Raw genomic sequence first — 19,890 nt, forward strand, 5'->3', positions numbered from 1 at the left:
TTGAATGCAGTGTCTGTTTAGAGGTTATTAGAGCTGATATTTTGAAGTTCTCTTTTATTTTCTGTGAGCTTGAAGTTAAGCAAACAGAGACATTTGGTCCACCTAAACCATATCAGAGCAAACATGGTGATGCACCTTGTGTGGAGGCACTGTGGTTATTCCTGCTTCACAGCAATTAGATTTATTCCTAGTGATCCTGGAAAATCAATTCACGTAAGAATGCCAGCTGGAGATTAGTTTACATTATTCCAAGAACATTCAGGTTTTGCAGTCAGAATCTCAGGACCATATAACTTAAAAATAATACTGCAAGAAGTCTTTTCTTCTGCATTTATTAGTCCTGAAAGGAAGATGTAATTTGCAATGGTTTCCAGCTACTACAGTAGGTGATAGTGGAGGTTGGCACTTCTCTATGTTCCTTCCAGCTGTTTTGCTTCAGATTTTGGTTCTCTTCTGGAGGTCCCAAAGTCCCCAGAGGGTGGCAATAAAAGCATGGTCTGTTCTCACCAAGAGGTGATGTCTCTGAATTTATAGCTTCTCCCTTTGGTACAGAACAGAGTGGGGCTCACAAATCTCATGTTATTCTGGAAAAATGGAAAATTTGCGAGGGTGAGATAAAATCTTGTGTTGCCACCCATGTGATACCAGTGTCTCATGATGGGAACTCATGAAAACCAAAGCATTCTTTGACCTATTTTCATTATAAGTTCTCATGTCATGAGGTCTCAAACACTTGAGTTTTGGGAGTGCTCTTGTTCTCGGTTACATATCTCAAGCATAGTCACAAATGTTCTTTTTTGGGGGTTGTGAGGATGGGTCTGTGTAAGTCAGTATTACCTGCTCCAGGTAACTCAGATTATGGTTGTGTAAAATGGGAAAAAAGAGAGGAGTGGTGGAGGTAAAATTGGTATTTGAATATGGAGATGAGAAGTAGTAGCACAGTGAGACTGAAAGGAATTGTGTTTCAATATTTCAGTAACTACAATGGGAAAATCACTTCAAACAAGATGCAAAAACACAATGAATCTTTATTCTAAAGTATATTTTAATGAAGAATTGCTTATTCTTTTTCAATAAATTAAACAGAAAAGATGCTACATACCTGCCTGTTGAATACAAACTTAATAAAAATACAGCTTATATAATTCTTATATAATTTAAACCATACAGATTTTAAGACACATCAATTTAGAATATATTTACATAGCATAACAACATCGTGGAACTCACACTTATTAACACTTCATGAAAGTTCATCAAACATCACATAAAAGAGAGGTCAGTCTTGTCCTGGCATTTTCTTGCTATGCCCAAAGTTGTCAGTCATCCTAGTTTGTCCTGTGAGCTTGTCAATCCTTTCCCAGTGCTCAGCTCCTGAGTCTTGCACTTGCTACCAATCAGCAGATCTTTGGGATGTAAGGCAAGGCTCAGTGTTCATAGAGCAGGTGAAAGCTCAGTTTCCCTGTCCTGCCTTGGCTCTGTGGTGTGTGGGAGGAGGGGATTGTCTCCCCGTGCTGCTCTCACCCTTGGGACAGCCTCACCAGCTCTTATCCTGCATCCTCTGGTTGTGGAGCTGTTTGCATCTCCCTCTGCTCCTCCTCCCAGGACAGAGACTTTCCTTGGCAAGATGCAGCCATTGTGGAGGATCTCTTCACAGGGTATTTGACAGAGTCTCCTTGGCTCTTCACGCCTCAGACACTTTATTTTGAAGTGTTAGTTTGCAGCTGGTTCAAAAGGTTCAGGTAGGATTTGGATTTTAAAAATCTGGGATATGAATCCCTTTCCATAAGGATGTACACTGTTTTCTGGGCTTCATCAAAACTTGTGTGAGTTGGGTCTTGAGCCTTTTTGGCTGTTGCTTCCCTCATCTGATAGTCAATATTGATCTGGAACCAAAAAAAAATATATGCTGTTAAAAACTTAACTTTAAATGTATTCTCTTTCTATATCTCTTTGTCAATACATGCATGTGCAGCCTTAGAACTCTGTGATATTTCAATGCCAGAACTGTAAATTGGTGGAAATCAAATACCTGTATCCCAGTTAGGCACAAAAAATGTTGTTCACTACAGAAATGTAGTTTGTTATGGAGTCAGAATTATTACAGCTCAACTTGGAGGAACAGCCTCCAGTTGCTCAGAGAAATCCTGTGCTGAATGTCTCCAGTTTAAGTATGACCAACATACAGAACTTTAACTTTTCCAGAAAGCTGACATATTTTAAAAGACAGGAAATGTTCTGTGGTGCTTCCCCTGGCCAACACAAAGAATGTCCAAACACCATCAACAATTCAAGCTGGGCTGGCCCAGCCAAGAGCATCCTGTGCTGGGCTCTGCTGGGGGCTGTGAGTGTGTGTGAGGTCTGATCATGTCCCTGCAGAAGCTGTGATGCCAGAAGGGACCTGACAGCCTGTCTGTGTCTCCTTATGCCACTGAGTGAGGGTCTGGCCAGTGCAGCCACACCTCTAACTCTGCACAGGCTGCCTTTAGACATACCTGCTTAATGGCATCTGACTGGACAAACTCCTGGTAAATCCTCTCTGCTTTGCCATGTAAGTGATCAGACTTGCTTTTCTTGTAATCCTCACAAGCCAACCAGAACTCGATGTTTTCCTCACTGAATTCTGACTTCAGGAACTCCCGGAAGACGCCTTGACCACCTAAAGCCAACACAAATAAATCATCATTTACTATATGATACCTGTGGCCAGGGGGGAGAAAATAAATAGCAGGAGTAGGATTGAAATCTGATGTAAAATCTTGCCAAAATACACTTTTATTCCCTTCTTCATAGATATTCTAATATTAAGGCTCATGGGAGTCTTCCTAATTATGTTCAGTGTTTTTAGATCTGGACTCTGGGTCCTGATCCCATAACAATCCTATAAGAATGGATTCTAGTCCTTCCTAAATGGATTGTCTTAGGGTAAAAGTGGTGAGAAAATTCCAGATTAAGGTGATGTATTAAATCCAAGGATTGAAGACTGATCAAAATGAGCTATTTGGGGGTTAATTGCTACACTGAAAATGGGAAAAGACCCCAAAACCCAACTTGGAAGCTGAGCTGTAGCAGTGTCCAGGTTACACTGGAGCTGTAAAAAGCTGAAGTGTAGCTGCCCATTGTCTGACAGTGTTTATACAACGCTACAGCTTTGCCTATTTGCTGAGATTAGATAAAATTGTGTCCTCAGAGTGAGAACAAAGTCAGACTGAAGTAACAGACTTACTTTGGCTGGCCAAGAGCTTTTCCAAGGACTGTGACCACTGAATAACTTCCTCTGCAGAGAGCCTAAGGTGACAAGGAAAAGAAAAGGCTTCAGGCAAGAAACCGTGGGGGTTTTGTTTGTATGTCTGAAGGAGACAACTTTTATAATTTATTATTATATTCCAGAAATATGTGCCAGGTATTTTACTAAATCTATGGCTTTGTCATCATCTGAGATCCTGGAGACAGCCCACATCAAGAAAAATAATCAGAGATGAAAAAAATACAGAGCTATGATGTTGAATTCTGTTCCCAGGAACATAGTCTTTTACTGCAATTGTGATAAAATTAGTTTGTACCTGTATTTCTGTTCCCATATTTTTGCAATAAGAATGGTAATACCCCTACTCCTCATTCAAGTGAAAAGTACTTTTTCTTGTCAGACTTTAGGGAACTGTTACAATGTCCCTCTGATAGAAATGGATTTAACTGAAGTGTCTTCTCCCTCGCTGTTTGATGCAAACAAATCAAATCACTAATTGAAAATCATTAACTCCATGAGTAGTTTCTTATTACTAATGTTCTCCTCTCCTGCATTTTGGAAATTCTAGATATTTTTACAAGATTTGTTGTTCTAGAAGCAGTTTAGAAATGAAGTAATTTACTATACATTAATCTAGCTATGACTGTATTTTATAACTTGGTGTGTTTCTGTACTTACATGATATTTCTGGAGCTGGAAGTCTTGATCCCAGATTCAATATGTGGCACCATGCATTTCAAATAACTTTTGAGATCTGCACCACTGAAACAATGAACAGATGCATTTTAATCCATTAGAACTGAAGTTGCACTTAATTTCTATTTAAATTTTCTTCAAACTTTCAAACAGACTCAGCTCCATCCTATGACCAAAGTCTGGGAAGTTACATATCCAAGTAATTTTTTTTAAAAGACTGAGGCCCCCACAGTATCCAAATTCTGTTTCTGATTACTGAATCCAATAATGGGTATGCCTCAGCTCAAGCTTTTTTTAATGATGTTGCAGTCCAGGGCTTTGAGCAGGTTTTATTCATTTAGCCGGAACCACAGTGCTAATTCTTAATCTCCAGGATTAGTAGGGTGTTATTTTCACTTCTAATACATTAAATTTTATACTAAGTTGCATGTACTTACAAAGCTTTTTGCTTCTTTTTGTGGCCTTTGCCTTCTGCAAGCTTGCAATCTTCTTTTCCATTTAATTCAGTCACGTTGTTGTGGGAGAAAAAGAATCCTGGCATTTTTCTGGGCTTTAAGGTGGAGCGCCCTTGGCCCCGCTGATCCTCCAGCCCCAGCTGAGAGCTCCCTGCCTCTGCTGTGCCTTTTATTGAGGCAGGCAGCCCTGCAGGCTGGGGGGAGCAGAGCTGTTTATCGTGGATCCTCATCACAAGCTCGGCAAGTTCCCCTTTCAGTGCTCAGTGACGTGAGTCTTTCTTGAGAAAGAAAACAGACAGCGGTGTCTCGTGGTTGAGGTTAAACCAGATGAGGCTGAATTGCTTTGGGGTTGTTATGTGTGACTGTCTATGTCTGTTACCAAAAAAACCCCCAGCAAACCAAACCATGACCCTCTAGAACTTTGAATTCTTGTCCATTTCTGATAGGTACTTGCAAGTCCAAAGTGGTTTTTTGTTTGGTCAACAGAGATGCAAATACTGCAGTTTTTTCCTGACCGAATTCACTTGTTGCATGCCTGTGTCCTGAATTTCATACTTTTCAGTTGGTTAGGTGGGCTCAGCAGAAGACAAGGAAAGGGACTCTAAATTACCCCAGTAATTAAGTTCCATATGCAACAACCTATTTGCAAGTCCCCTGTTGCCCTTCAAACCAGAACATTACCTTACACAGGTTTGTTTCGACAGGTTATGTGAAAATATTTACAAGTGGTTTTCTCAGGAAGGGGTTTTGAAGCAGCAAGAATTTAATTTAATTTTTTTGAGTCAGGTTCTTTGGAAGCACAATACCATATTTTAGGAATACCTGACTAAATTTAAGTGACTTGGCATGTATAAATATTAATTAGGTTGGAGCTGTGGTTGTAAAAACAGTGTGAGTATCACAGGCTGTTTGAGGGAGGTGTGAGTTGTTTGTACACACTCGAGTTCTGCTCCAAAAAAGCAGTCATGCATATAAAACAAGACAAAGAATTAAGTGTAACTCTCTATTTATCTGTCCAGGATGGTGATTTAGATGTTGAAATATTTAATCTGGTCCCTGAGCATCTCAATTTCTGCCTGTTTGCTTGGGTTCTTTTTTTCTGTGATGCTTCAGAGCTGCTGTGGGGTTTTGTTTGTTTGTGTTTCGTTGTTTGTTTTTCACTGAACAGCGTGTATCACCTGTAAGCAGTTTGTGAGTGGTGTGTGCAGGGCTGCAGATGATGCTGGCACCTCCTGACACATCCCCAGCTTCCCCTGGAGCTGCGACGCGCAGCACTGGGAGCCCGAGAGCTGCCGGCAGGTGGGAGAGGACAGATGTGCAAGGACTGATGTGCCAGACAGATGTGCAAGGACAGATGTGAGAGGACAGATGTGAGAGGACAGATGTGCCAGACAGATGTGCAAGGACTGATGTGAGAGGACAGATGTGCAAGGACAGATGTGCCAGGACAGATGGGAGAGGACAGATGTGAGAGGACAGATGTGAGAGGACAGATGTGAGAGGACAGATGTGCCAGACAGATGTGCAAGGACAGATGTGCAAGGACAGATGTGCCAGGACAGATGTGCAAGGACAGATGTGCAAGGACAGATGGGAGAGGACAGATGTGCAAGGACAGATGTGCCAGGACAGATGTGCAAGGATAGCTGTTCAAGGACAGATGTGCCAGGACAGAGGTGAGAGGACAGATATGCAAGGACAACTGTGCAAGGACAGAGGTGCCAGACAGCTGTGCCAGACAGATGTGCCAGACAGATGTGCAAGGACAGCTGTTCAAGGGCAGCTGTTCAAGGACAGATGTGCCAGGACAGCTGTGCAAGGACAGACGTGCCAGACAGATGTGCCAGACAGATGTGCAAGGACAGCTGTGCCAGACAGATGTGCCAGGACAGCTGTGCAAGGACAGCTGTGCCAGACAGATGTGCCAGACAGATGTGCAAGGACAGCTGTTCAAGGGCAGCTGTTCAAGGACAGATGTGCCAGGACAGCTGTGCAAGGACAGCTGTGCCAGACAGATGTGGCAGACAGCTGTGCAAGGACAGACCGACACCATCACCATGGTTTTAATGCAGCACAGCCGCTCCCCTGAGTGCTGGCGGTGACACAAAGGTGTCTGCAGGAATTTATCTCCACGCTGTCAGGTGAGCGCTGCCCTTCGTGCGGGGCAGAGCTGCTGACTGGCCCTTACCCCCCTGGACAGGGTGCAGAAGGAAGGAAAGAAGGAAGGAAGAGATGTTATCAGTGCTGGATTTGTTTCGTGTCTCACCTGCTGGGGTTTGACATTCTGCCCCGCTCAGTCTCATCGCGTTCCCTCACTCAGGAGCTGTCCTCGGTGCCAGGTCCCATTGCTGGGAAGGTCAGGGAGATGCTGCAGCCAGCTCTTCTCAGAGAGGGGCAACAGAAGGGTGAAAATCAAATTCCTCAGCAGGGAAAATCATTTCCCGTCTCATCTCCCAGAACTCTGTAGCCTCAGGCTAAAAGTGGGGCAATGTCCTGAACTTTTAGCAGCTGGTAATTATAAATAATCCACCAGTGAAGGTCTGTGTGTGTGAGGGATGGTGGTAATTCCTTGAAGAACAGGAAGGTTTGCTGATTTGTACCTGTTATCAATGATGGGCTCTTGACAGGTCATTTACAAGATGAGGAATGCCTTTTCCCCATTTAAAATGAAGTTATTATCTTTATCTTTGGGGTTATTTTATATGTATCAACACACATAACAGGTGTTGAGTCGGACCTTCCTGTAGAAAGGAATTCTCATGCCACTGAGTCTCATTGTATTTCACCTTCCTGCAATAAATATTCTCTGGAGTACAGAAAAAATGGCATTCCTGTAATTTATGTCAGGGTGATGCTGCTGTCCCACAGCATTTGAATTCTTTTCCAGGTCACACAATATTTGAATTCTTTTCTGGGTCACACAATATTTGAATTCTTTTCTGGATCACACAATAATTTAATTGCTTTCCAGGTACTTTATTCAGTGGAGGATACCAGTGGTGTTAGTGTGGGATAACTCCCAGGTGACTTGCTGCTTGTACAGGTACCATAACAAGGGACCCTGGGGGAGGTGGTAACCTTTGCTTTTGGGGTCTTGATGCTACTGGACTCGAATGCAGTCAAAAGTGAAGTAGGAATAAGTGGAATACTGTACTATGAAGGAGGAAAAAGTTGTGTCTGCTAAGCAGACCACCAGGAATTAGCTGGTGTTCTTATGTTCTGCTGTTTTCATATCCTGAATTGATTGTGCTCTCAGCACACTGGGGAGTCCTCTCCAGTATTCCACCTCACTAACCCCCAATCTCTGCATTACAACTGGTGCTCCTTATCCCTGGGAAAAAAAAAATTAAAAAAATAAATCTATATATCTATATATGTATATATCAGTGCTGTCTCCCTGGTTCACCCTAAGCCAGGTCTATTTGTAAACTTGTGTAATGATTCATGCAAGAGAGTATTGTAGAAATGTACAAATGTAGGGAGTTGTGAGTGTCTGATTTGGAGAAGGGATTAACATTTGGCACATAAACTCCTAGCTTAGGGTCACAGAAAGTGTAAAGACAATGTAAAGCCTCAATATCCTCCTATCTTCCTGTAAACACTGCTCAAACTCTGCAGAACCAAAACCTCCTGCATTTGATAGCAGACATATCAAAGTGGGATTATCAGTCATTTTTCCCTCCACTGTGGACAAATCCTTTCTTCCTCTGAGTGAGTCTGATCTTCAGGGCATCCCTTTTATTCTCAATGGAATATTTCACTGACTGATTCACTCTTTCTGTGCAATCTCTAAGATTTCACTTGTTGAGCCCAGTGCAAGTTTCCCAATCTCAACAATGAGAAAAACTCCGTAAGAGAATTCGGTACACGTACAACTGAAGCGAGAGGGAAAAGAGGAACTGTAAGATTCATAGGGCTGGCAAGAATTTTATTTATTGCTGGAGCAGCACTCTGCTGCTACAGACCACAGAAGAACCAGGGAGACACCTGCATGGAGTCTCCCAAGTTAAAAATTCTTTGCTAACTCTGACTTTGGTTACTGTAGGGGATTCTGCTTTATGAAAGAGCTGGACTAGGTCCTACAGGTGAGTTTAGATGCTGGTTCCCTGCAGTTTTCATGATTCTATTGTCCTGAACGCTCTGACTTGACATTTCTAGTGACAAAAGTCTACTTATTTTCAACTTCAAAAATACGATGCTTCAACCCGATGTGCATTCATCCATATCCAGGGTCACTGTGCTTGATTCCTGCAGACAGAAATGTCTGCTGGGATTTTGTGAGATCCCAGGAGCAACAGTCATGTCCTGACCCAGCAGAAAGCTTCTCACATAACTTCTTCCCTCCTAATTTTCTGGATTTCTTTCAGTTTCATCATGGAATGGCTGGCAACAGAGCTGCCTTTTTAATCTCCCACAACCTTAATCTACCAATATAATAATTTTCTCTATTTCATCCATGATGGCCAGTTCCTGCTTGAAATACTCTCTTGCTTAATAACCAGTCTCTTTTCCTGATATTACAGGAAATTGCAAAAAATATATTTTAAGCCTAACATTTTTAGGGCTTATTAGAATAATCCCAGTATTTGATACAAAACCCTCTTTGTCTTAAGGCTGACATTGTCTTGGTTGATTCTGTCCAGTAAAAGGACAGAGAAAACCTTTTTGCAGGAACAGCAGCATAACTGGCTCTCACCAGCTGCTTTCTACTCTTTTCCACATCTCTTGGAGGCTTGTGAAGAGTAATTTTATGTTCACAGAAGATGCTTACAAATATTTGCTGATATTCAACCTGTTTCTGTGCATCATTTTCTATTCTTTATGGTGTGGTATAAGAGAAAAAAAGTGAGAAAATTTCCAAGGTTACAACACTGGACAAGTTCAGTTAAAGCAAAGAGGACAAAAAGTTCCACTAACTCCAAGTCCCATTTGCTGGTCAAAATGATTTCAAGCTTCTCCTTCTGACTTCTTCTTTTTTGTTTCTTTTTGGTCACTCTTGTCTGGCCATTCATTCTCATCTCTCTCACTCATTCTCCATTTCAGCCCCTCTTTGTTTCTGAGTTTTCTGTTTTGGCTTGGGCAGGTTGTTGTCTTCCTCACGTGGCCAATTCCCAGCTTTGCTGCTGAGCACAAGCTTGCCTGGAGTGGATCTGTGCTGAGCTCCAGTGCCCAGCCAGGCTGCAGAACTCCCCTTGCCTGTCCTGTAACTGAGCCTTAGCTCAGCTGTGAAAACAAGTGATTTCTTTGAAATGCCTCTGTCTCTTATGTGACCTAAAGAAATCAACTACTGATAATCCATCTCTCTGTCACTTAAGCGAAATAGAAACTAGTTTCTGTGGGAGAGGAAATAGTGTGCATTGAAAAGAAAAGGTGCTTTTGAGCTGCAGTGATATTCATTTGAAATGTTAACATTTTCTCTCATAGTGTGTGGTCAGTCCATAACAGAGTAATAGTAGCCATCATAAATTATTTTTAGAATTATTTTCTGCTGCAAGCAAAGTTTTCTGGAAAGAAATCATGAGCCCACCAAGATAAAAATCTTGCTAGTGGTTTTAGTGGGCTTGGACTGATTTGGTTGAGAATTGGGTCTTTTTGAGGGCTATTTGTTTATTTTCGAAGTTAAGATGTTCCCCATGTTAAGTTTTGCTCCTGATTAATTCGGTGAGTTCTAATTTTGCAACCATTAAGGCATGAGTAGGGCTGAATGGCATCAGACTCCTTAAAATACAGGAGGAGTTCTGGATCTGAAAAATAAATGGATCCCAATGCCAACCTGCATCAAGGAGTGCCACAAGCTAAACTTTGAGCAGTGAAAAACTTTGAGCAGCACCTGGGGGAGACTCGTGGCATTGGGTCCGTGAGACCTGACACTGAAGGACAAGGGACCAGAGATTTCCTAAAATCTGATTTTGGCTCTTTCACTTCCTCCCTATAAAATGCCAATGCAGGAACTTTCCTGCGAAATTCCAGTTCAGCCCAAAACTGCCCCGTCTGTCTCTGAAGTATCTGCAGAATGCTTTTAGGGGAAATTTTTTGTCCTTTGGTAGGGTTTCCCCTACTTTCTGAGGGAACCTTGTGGAATTTTGGGGGTTTTTCTGCACCGTGGAAGTGAAGGAGAAGCCTGGCAGAGGCTCTTGAAGTCACTGTGGAGAGCACACGATGCTCTTTTCCCTGTTTGCATCAATCATAGGGGGATGAAAATACACTTATTAAAATCCATTCTCGTAGGCTTACTGGCTCTGTGCAGAGATGACAACAGGTCCTTCCTTTGTCTGTCTCAGCCTCTAAACGTCTCCACATTTAAGCACAGTGCTGTGCTCTCAGCTGCTGTGACTTTAGTTGTGTCCCCAACCCCTCTGACTGCTTCCCATGGCTGCTGTAAGTCACCATTACTTACAGAAAGCCTTTGATTTGAAACTTTGCTGAATCAATTTATTCTTATGGTTATTATTTTCTCTATGGCATCTTTTAAAGCTTTCAAACTTTCATGGCTTGGCTTTAAAGAAAAATATTATCAGTATTTTATGATAAATGTTGTTGGCATTAAGGGTTGTGTTTATATGACAGTGCAAGGAATTAGATGTGCATTTCTTCATACTAAAACACATTTCACTGACATGCATATCCAGTAATTCCTTCTTTCTTATAACCATTTCTTAATTTGACTGTAATAAGCTTACACAGTTTATCAGAAACCTGATCCTTTTCTTTCTGGGGCTTTCTATCTGAAATAAATTTACTGTTGAATTTCTGTGAAATCGGGGACTTTTTGTTCTCAGCAGACACCTGGATGAAGAAGAAATAAAAAAGAGAGGAGAAGACTCTGCAGCACCGTGACTTCTGGGTGATGCTTCCTGTGTCTGCTGCTGGCTGGGGCAGGAAGTGCTCATTGCTCATGTGTGGGAAACACACACATTTCTCTTTACCTCCTCACATCTGCACTGAAGCAGCACCTTGTTCCTCATGTGTCATCGGGCAAAACAGTGAGAGCAGGGCCTGTGGCACTGGAGTGTGGAGCAGTTTGCTGGGTTTCCACTGCCAGCATGGAAATGGGATGTGGGAGCACAACACAAGCTTAGCTTTCAAAGCTTGGAGGCTTCGCTTTCATCTGAATCTTAATGGAGAAAAATCAGATGCTTTTTTTCTCTCAGAGATGGTAAAATTCTGTATCTTTCAGTATTGTAATTACAATTAATTACATGTATTATATTATTATATATATTATTATAATATTATATAATAATATATGATAGTATCTAATAATATATAATAATCTATTATATTAATTATATTAATCAAATCAAATCATTTGATTGAACGCAGCAAGCTAAAACTCATGGTATCCATTTAAAAAATGTTTTTAAGAATTTTTAAACTGCAGAAATATTACTGAAGCTTTTAGTGGCATTATGCTGATAAAGACATATCTGAAGAATTGCACTTTCGAGTGTCCATTTTATACTTGGTGTTCTGAATTTCCTGATTGAGTTTTCACTTCAGTGCCAGCCCAGATTCAGCTCTCTTTAACAAAAAAACCCTCACAAGGATGGGTTCATCCAAAGATCTCCTTGTTAATGGAAACCATTCCAGACACAAGGAGGATCTGTCCTGACACTCAGGAGAACAAGCAGACACATCAGGACTCTATTTTGGCTAAGCAAGGAACTCATGATGGTGCTCAGATTAAAAAAAAACTTAAGCAACAGCAAAAGAACCCAACCCCAAAAAACCAAAAAACCCAAACAAAACAAACAACAACAACAACAAAAAACCCCAAAATACACAAAAAACCCCACCAAACCCCTCAAAAACAACAACAAAAAAAACCCCAAATACAACAACCATACCCATCAGCAACACTTAAAAAAACCTCCAAAATACAAAAAAAAGCACTCAAACAGCAACCAAAAACCCAACATCTTACAGGGAGTGGACAAATGGATGTGCTAAACAGAAGGGAATTAGAAACATTGTCTAAACTATGGCTGTAGAGAAAATCATCTTTGTGCTGGGTCCTCTCCATCCTTGAAGGTTTTCCAGACCAGACTGGGATAAAGCTGTGAGCAATATGAGCTGATCCTGATCCTGCTGAAAGCAGGGTTTGGACTAGAAACCTCCTCAGTTTATTCCCAGCATGATTTTTCCCGAGATTCTGTGTATAACTCATGAATAATGACTGGAATATTCTAATTCAGTCAGAACTACTTGGCAAAGAATGGTAATTGTAGACATTAATCCAGGTTTCCAGCTTGACTTTTTTGAATGAGAAGTACACACTGGAAGTGCAACATTCAAATCCCCGTTTCTTCCATCTCCCTCGGAAGATACTTGCCTGGCATATAGGTGAAATAGCAGAAAGTTACTTCAAGAAATGGGAAAATTGAAGATAGCTATGAGGGCTCAGTTTAAATCTATATAAAAGCTACATGTTTTCCATTATGATCTCTGAGAACCAGCTCTTCTTGTGATGAACCAGGAAAGGAAGAGAGTTTTGTTGTATTTCCTGTCATTTACCTTGAATCTCACCTGCTGTCTAATTTCACTTCTCAGGAACTGGAATGTTTGCAACAGAGACTTGAATTTCCTTAATTTATCTCATTTGCAGTTTTCTGCTGTGTCACAGGGACAGAGCCCATCCATGCTGTCGGTGACCTCCCTCCCTTCCACATGAATTTCACCCCCTGAAGCTCTGGGACACCTGGGAACGCTTGAGCTCAGCCTGGGCAGGGTTTTGGGGTACCTGGTCTGGCTGAGGGTGGCCCTGCCTAAGGCAGGGAGCTGGTCCTGGCCTTTCAAGGCCCCTTCCAACTCAAAGCACTTTAGGAATTTCTGCAGTGCCTGCCCTGGGCTGGCTGCTGCTGGAGAATGCTGGCACAGCCCTGCATCAGGGGGTGTTCCAGCAGCCAGCTGGTCATTCCTGGGAAGGATGGAGGCAAAGGTTTGTTATCAAACTGCAAGTCTACTGCAGTTCTCTGGGCACCAAACTCCTCCTGGATCACTGAACTCCCTTTCCTGGGAAGGATGGAGGCAAAGGTTTGTTATCAAACTGCAAGTCTACTGCAGTTCTCTGAGCACCAAACTCCTCCTGGATCACTGAACTCCCTAACCTTAAGGACAGTTATCAGTAAGAAACAAGTGGGTCTGTGTTTGACAAGACAATGACTCTGCTCTAATTTACATCTAAATTACAGGAGATGGGCCCCTGTAATTCTGAACCTCTGCTCAGTTCTTCATTAATTACCTGTCTGGAAGCCCACAGACCTTGGCTGACAAGAGCACTGAAACATAATCTTTGTGCAAAAGAGGGGATGTCATATCCTCAGCATGGATTTTCCTAATATGTGTCATTGTGAAAAACCAAACTCCCATGTTCCAGCAGTTCCCCAGCTGTGGTGAAAACTCCTTATTTCAGCCTTGTTTCTGTCACCTCCACAGAGAACTCAGCCTGCCTTTATTCCTGCAGCGTGGGCTGCCCTGCTTGGGATTCCCCACCGCCCGTGTGCTGTACGTGGCTGGAAACCAGGTGAGCTTTGACACATGCCACCACTTCCCTTTCATTTTGAAATGAATTTGAAGACAAACACACAAAAAAATTTCGATGTGCAAAGCAAGATAAGCAGATCTGGAGGGGAGGTTTTGTGTGAGCAGCAGGAAGCGGAACCCACTGAGTTTCATGACAATAATAGTTCTGCTCCTGACTGCTGAGCTTTCTTGTGCTGCTCTGAGTTACTCTGAAAGAGTCATCAAACACTGATGTACATGTTCCTCTAACCTCAGCCGTGGGCCTGGAAACCACAGCCTAGCAAACTTTAGAGAGATACCTGCTCTGCTGGCTGGCACTGCCCAGGCAGTGCTGAAAGGAAGCAAAAAGAGACTCTGAAAAATATTTTTCTTTTTTTAAGAGTGTAGATATTTGTAAAAACATGTGTGGGCATTGATATGTGTATGTGGAACTTGACATTATCTCCAAAATCCTTTTCTCTTTCCACATGTGATACATAACATGCTCGCAGCAGATTGGATGAACAAATGCCTGTTAGGAAATATCTGAAGATATCTACGTCTGTTTTATCAATAATGTTGTTCAAAAGGCACTTTGTAACATCCAAGTCACAAAGTTTCCTCTCACAGTTTATTCTTGGTTTTTATTTAAACCATGTCATGTTTTACACTGGAGCACTGAATTGGAACAGTGCTCAGTGACAGACAGAAAGACAATAAAAATCTATTAAAATTATTATTTTTCTGTATAGAATCACGGGTGTAATTTTCTTAGAATTGTTTAGAATTTGATTGCACCCTTCTTTTTTTACCATGAACTCACATAATGTAGGAATAGCCACAGCAAGTGAAGGAAATGGAAGATGACTTTGTTTTTTTGGTGTCACATTCTCATTTTCACGCCTGTGTTAATGCATTTGAAGTCCTACTGCTCACTGTATTCGGTTGGGATTTTTTTAAACTGAAGAATAACACCCCCAGCTGTTTACTCCTAATGAAAAAGCAAGTTGGGTAATGATGCAATTTGAATTAAAGTCAGAGGTCCTGGTCTGATCACTGCCAGATTTCCCCCCTTAACTGTGATGGTAAAAGACACTTCCCTCAGCTTGGAGGCTTTTTCTTTTTAGTTGTCACTTCCTTCCTCTCACTGCTGTTATTCAAACAGAGGAAACTCAAATTCACAGTGAGTATTTTTGTTCTGTTAACATTTGTGTGGGAAAGATGTGTTCTAGACTTTTTTAATAACAGATTGGGATCTATGACCAAAATAAGTAAAGACAATGGTTCAGCAAATAAGAAAGATCCCTTCTGAACTGAATACGAAATAAGAGTTCACTTGCCCCAGGACACAGATAAACAGTGGAAAATTGATTATAAAATTTCTCCCATCAATACAAAATGGCCTGTACCTGTTTATTTGTCTTTTTCTAGTGAATTGGCATGCCCTGCCACTTACTTCTCATGTAATAATCAGTTATGAATTACTAGCTTATTTCCAATAGGAAAAAATTTTCTGTGGTTATGTTTTTGTTTGGTTACATTTTGCTTAGAATCTCGAGTGTGGCAGCTTCCCCCTCACATAAACTAATAGTGCTGCTTGGAAAATGACAAAATAAGGATGTTTTATGGCTACTGGGCAGGGATGAAATGTATAAAATGACATTCTGCATGACAGGGCCACTCTAACTTTGGCCCTCCACGATAGCACGAGCAGAATACACTAAATGGAAAGCTGCAATGAACTTTGATGAGCATTTAAAATATCATTCCTGTGTTCTCATGGCTCATGCAAATAACCCTGTAAAGTCAGATCATAATAAAAGAGACCTGACAACACCAACTTGCGTCACTTGAAGCTCAGAATACTGTTTGCATATTGTTCTCTTTTTATAGCTTGCTTTGACTGCTATTGTAGCAAGATTTGTATTTTATAAGCCAACCTCTTTTTGACTCCTCTTACGTTCATTGAGTAAGCAGCACCACTTTCACTTGTCATCTGGTTTAGTGTCTCTGTGGGTTGCTATGGAACATTCCAAATATTAGGGAACTGCGGAACTGCATAGCCCAAGGCTCCACGTGGTTTCCAGTCACAGAGAAAACAACTGGAAAAATATGATCCCTGAACCCAAGAGCCTAAAGCAGGCCTCAGAACACTCCAACACGTGGAACACACATTTGATGAAGCTTGTGGCTCACGATGGAGTGAGGATGCTGTTTACCCGACCTGCCCGTTGGCAGGTTCAGGGCAAGACCAAACATGTTTTCAGAGTTTTCTGCTATTTCTGAAAATGTAATTTCTGTGAATTTTGCTTTCTTGCTTTCAGTGGCTCATGCTGACACCTGTTTCCTTTTTGCCTCACTTGTGTCATGCCTTGGACTCACAAAGAAGTAGGGATTTCTTGCCTGATTTCCCAGTCCTGTATGGGCTGCTTGCATTTTCAAGGAAAAAAGTGAGGATGTGATGATGTGAAGACAAAGAAGCATAATTGTCTAAAACCTGATTATTTTTATTTATCAGCTTGGACCTGCAGTTTATCTCTATTCTTGTCCCCTTAGACCATCAACTTTTGCTTCTCATTCTCTTCTTTCTATGAAGCATCTCTTCTGTGCTGGGGACCATTCAGCTCAGCCTCTCTCTCTGGCAGCGCTGCATGGAAATGTCAAAATGATGGCAGTGGGCAGCAGGGCTGTGGGGGAGGTCAGGCTGAGAGGGACTCGAACAATGGAGCTGGAAAGAAAGAAAAAAAAGCAAAGGATTGAAAGAGTGAGAGGGCACTTTTCCCATACAACCTGCTGCTGTGCTGTGGAATGAGTCCCAACCCTGAACTTTCTCAAGGCAATAAAAAAAAACCCAAAAAAAACTCCTCTCACATTGATTTTTTCCCTAAATTTGATAGTACAGTTCAGCTTGAAGCTTCATGTTCTGTGAAAATAGCAATGAAAGCTCAGTCCCAAATGCAAAACTTGCCAAGAGTGTGTGAAGTGAGGTTTCAGAGTACATAAAAAGCTCTCAGTTTTAAACTCTGCAGTCTCCTGAGCAGGGCAGTGAGATGTCATTGTGGCACTCCTGGGCTGGCCTGCAGAAAGCTGCTGGTTCCAGAATCCATGCAGAGCTCCAAGGCACTCCTGAACTGCACTGACTGAGAAACACCTGGAGCAGCTGCGGCCACCTGAGCATCCGAGCTGCTCTCCCCAGGGGCTGGCAAAAGGAAACCACTTCAGAATGAGTGGTTTTCCTCTGTCTGGGCAAGGTTTGCCAGCCTGTTTCAAAGGTAGCTGATTTCATTGCTACAGTGGCTGACAAGATCTGGTAGGGAGGGCATACCTGAGATTTAGGACAACCCCAGTGTCAGGATTCTTTGGAATAAACTTGAAAATGTGTCACATACACACAGTGCCTGTCTAGCATTCCCCTTCTTTATTCCCTCTGCATGAGTGGGTCTGCCTGCCTTTGGTGGGGTCCCTGATGAGTATTCATTCCTTTATTGCAGAATATATTGCAGAGGCTGATGAGGAAGTTTTATGCAGCATTCAAAGAGCTGTAGGATGCTGTCTGTAAGTACAAATAAATGACTGTTGTCATCCTTCCCTGACAGTGAAAAGAACTGATCTTATTTCAAAGGCAGATGAAAGGATCTCTGAGAAATCTGTGGTCTCTGAGAAAACTGCTGAGCATTAATACTGATTAGCATTAGGAAGTTTATTCATCATTCTTAGTAGACAGTCTTGGAGTGTGCCAGTGTGTTTAATTAAAGTGCTCTAATTTAAAAACAATACTTGAGTTGCACCTATATTAATGAGAAAACTCTCTCAACATAATTTGAGATAAATTTTCTGGTTCATTACCAAAAATCCAGCTCAGTGATTCCCTAATCACTGCTGAACCTGGCTAATGGTGTTTTTTCACTTAAACATGAGCAATTTGGAGTAAATACCATGCAAGCATTCTTATTTTAACATGCTATCCAGCCTGTTTGCCAAGGGTGTAATTTATCTAACACAGAGTTCTGGTTACTTGTTGGCTATTTATATAGAGGCATTCTCTACACAATAGAGAATTTAAATTTTTATTTCTTTTTTATTTTTTTTTTATTTTGCTGAAGTTTTACTCAAAAGAAAAAAAAAATACAAAAACCCAGCACTAACAAAATGACAGCAAAGAAGTTTGGACACACTCTGTTCTGGGGTGTATTGATCTTAAGCCCCGACATGTGTACCAGTCTATATTTGCAATGCAAAATGTGCTTTGTGTGTTCCTGGGACCACTGTTGAATGTCACACGGGACACTCCTGGTGCCACTGACACAGGTTGAAAACAAAAACAAAGCGAACAAACTAAAAATGTTAGGTGATGCTGTATTCTTTGGGCCTTGGGCCTGCAGAAACCATTGAAACCATGCACTTTTTCATAGAGTTTATCTTTAAATTGTAATCTTTTTGAAGTTTTGTGAGGAAACAAGTGTCCAAAAGTGGAGATTCTTACACAAAGTGCCTTGTGAACCTGCCTGAACATCAAAACACCTTGAAGACATTTGTAGCTGGTGACAAAGCGGCCTTGTGCAGGCCTGAGGGAGGAGAGCACACCAGAGTGCTCCCTCAAAATATACAAAGGATTGGAAACTTGTACATTTTGAATTGAAATCCATTTTGTCTGGTTTTATTTGTAAGCTAAGGCCTCCTGTTATCTGCCAGCCCCGTTTCCCTGCCAGAGAGCACAGTGCACGTGTGATGCTGCAGGATTAGAATTGGATTAGAATTAGAGATATGAAAGCTGGAGCTCCAGAGGGCCTGAATCAGTGTGCTGCTCACACATCAGCATTATTTACTGGTACAGCAGTGAGAACAGGACGTGAGCAAGAACAGAACGTGACGGAGCAGAAGGAAATAGATCAACTGTTGGCTACGAAAATAGCTGAGAAGTGTTGAGGCGATTGGGAGATAGAGAGTGGGGTTTGGTGTTAGAGCATGAGGCAGTTTCTCATCTGCTGAAACAAGTGCCATTGCAGCACTTCCAAAGTTCTGGGCTGAAACCTGAGTAAGCTGGGTCGAGTTCCTGTGCCTGCCATGGATTTCCTGGGTGAGTTAGAGCAAAACTCGCTCTGCTGGGCCCACGTCAGCCTCTGGGCAGGGTGTCTGCTCCCACATGAGGCAGGGCAGCGTGTCTGGGCAGCGCTGAGATGCTCTGTGGTGAGCTCTTCTGCCTGCACAGCTTTCTACAAAGCTCACCACGAGGTCCCAGAGACTGAGGGCAGTGAGTAAGAGCAGTCCCTGGCTGATTACTCCTCCTGCTAAAGCGAAAGCAGACGGCCCCAGCCAGCCCCAAAGGGAAATTGTGGGGCAGAAGGATGTGGCTGTGAGCTGGGGGCACACGTCCCACGGAAGCTGCTCTGACACATCATCCCTCACATGGCCAAACTGGGCTTCACCTCTCCAGGCTGACTGCATGCATCAAATAAATCCATTTATTTATCACATCGATATTTATAATCCTCTCCCTTTACATCAATAAAGAGACAGCACATGTCCACGCCACTTAATAGACCTTCAGAACAAAAGATGTTGTCTTTTCTTCAATTATGCTATAAGTCATTTTCCAAAGGAAAAAAAAATATTCTTAGGTTTATTAATAGTGTGGTAGACTGCATCATGCTAGATACTAAACCAGTAAGAGTGTGCATTTTCAGCATGTGTAATTCAATTTTTAATGACTGACTTTAACAAATATTACAGTGGTTAATCCTGAGGAAAAGGGTTCTAACATATCTTAAAGGCCTGGTCAAATGAATTTCTACCTCACTTGTTTTAGTATTTGGATCTGAGGATGAAGTAGATGTTAATCCTGACACTGAAAGAAAGATCTTTAATATATTTAATTGAGATGTCTTTAAAATGCATCAATTATGATATTATGACTATGAGCCCAAGCTCAATCACAAAATTGTGATTCATGAACACAAAAGACAATTTATCAAGGAAAATAGGACTGATCAA

The 19,890-nt window shown here is 41.8% G+C and overlaps 1 protein-coding gene across 1 annotated transcript; it reads right to left on the bottom strand.

Moving 5' to 3' along the window:
- Positions 1-1,021: 1,021 nt before the first annotated feature.
- Positions 1,022-4,553, bottom strand: LOC102105878 (regulator of G protein signaling 1). Its single transcript, XM_005528628.3, has 5 exons — positions 4,381-4,553; positions 3,926-4,009; positions 3,227-3,288; positions 2,496-2,659; positions 1,022-1,886 (listed from the first exon to the last, which is right to left on the bottom strand). Exons 1-5 carry the CDS (start codon positions 4,482-4,484, stop codon positions 1,701-1,703), a joined length of 600 nt encoding a protein of 199 aa, XP_005528685.1. The 5' UTR covers positions 4,485-4,553; the 3' UTR covers positions 1,022-1,700.
- Positions 4,554-19,890: the final 15,337 nt, after the last annotated feature.

Source organism: Pseudopodoces humilis, chromosome 10 (genome assembly GCF_049639895.1).
Source record: "Pseudopodoces humilis isolate 2021_Gansu_Grassland_sample_001 chromosome 10, ASM4963989v1, whole genome shotgun sequence".
NCBI classification, from domain to species: domain Eukaryota; kingdom Metazoa; phylum Chordata; class Aves; order Passeriformes; family Paridae; genus Pseudopodoces; species Pseudopodoces humilis.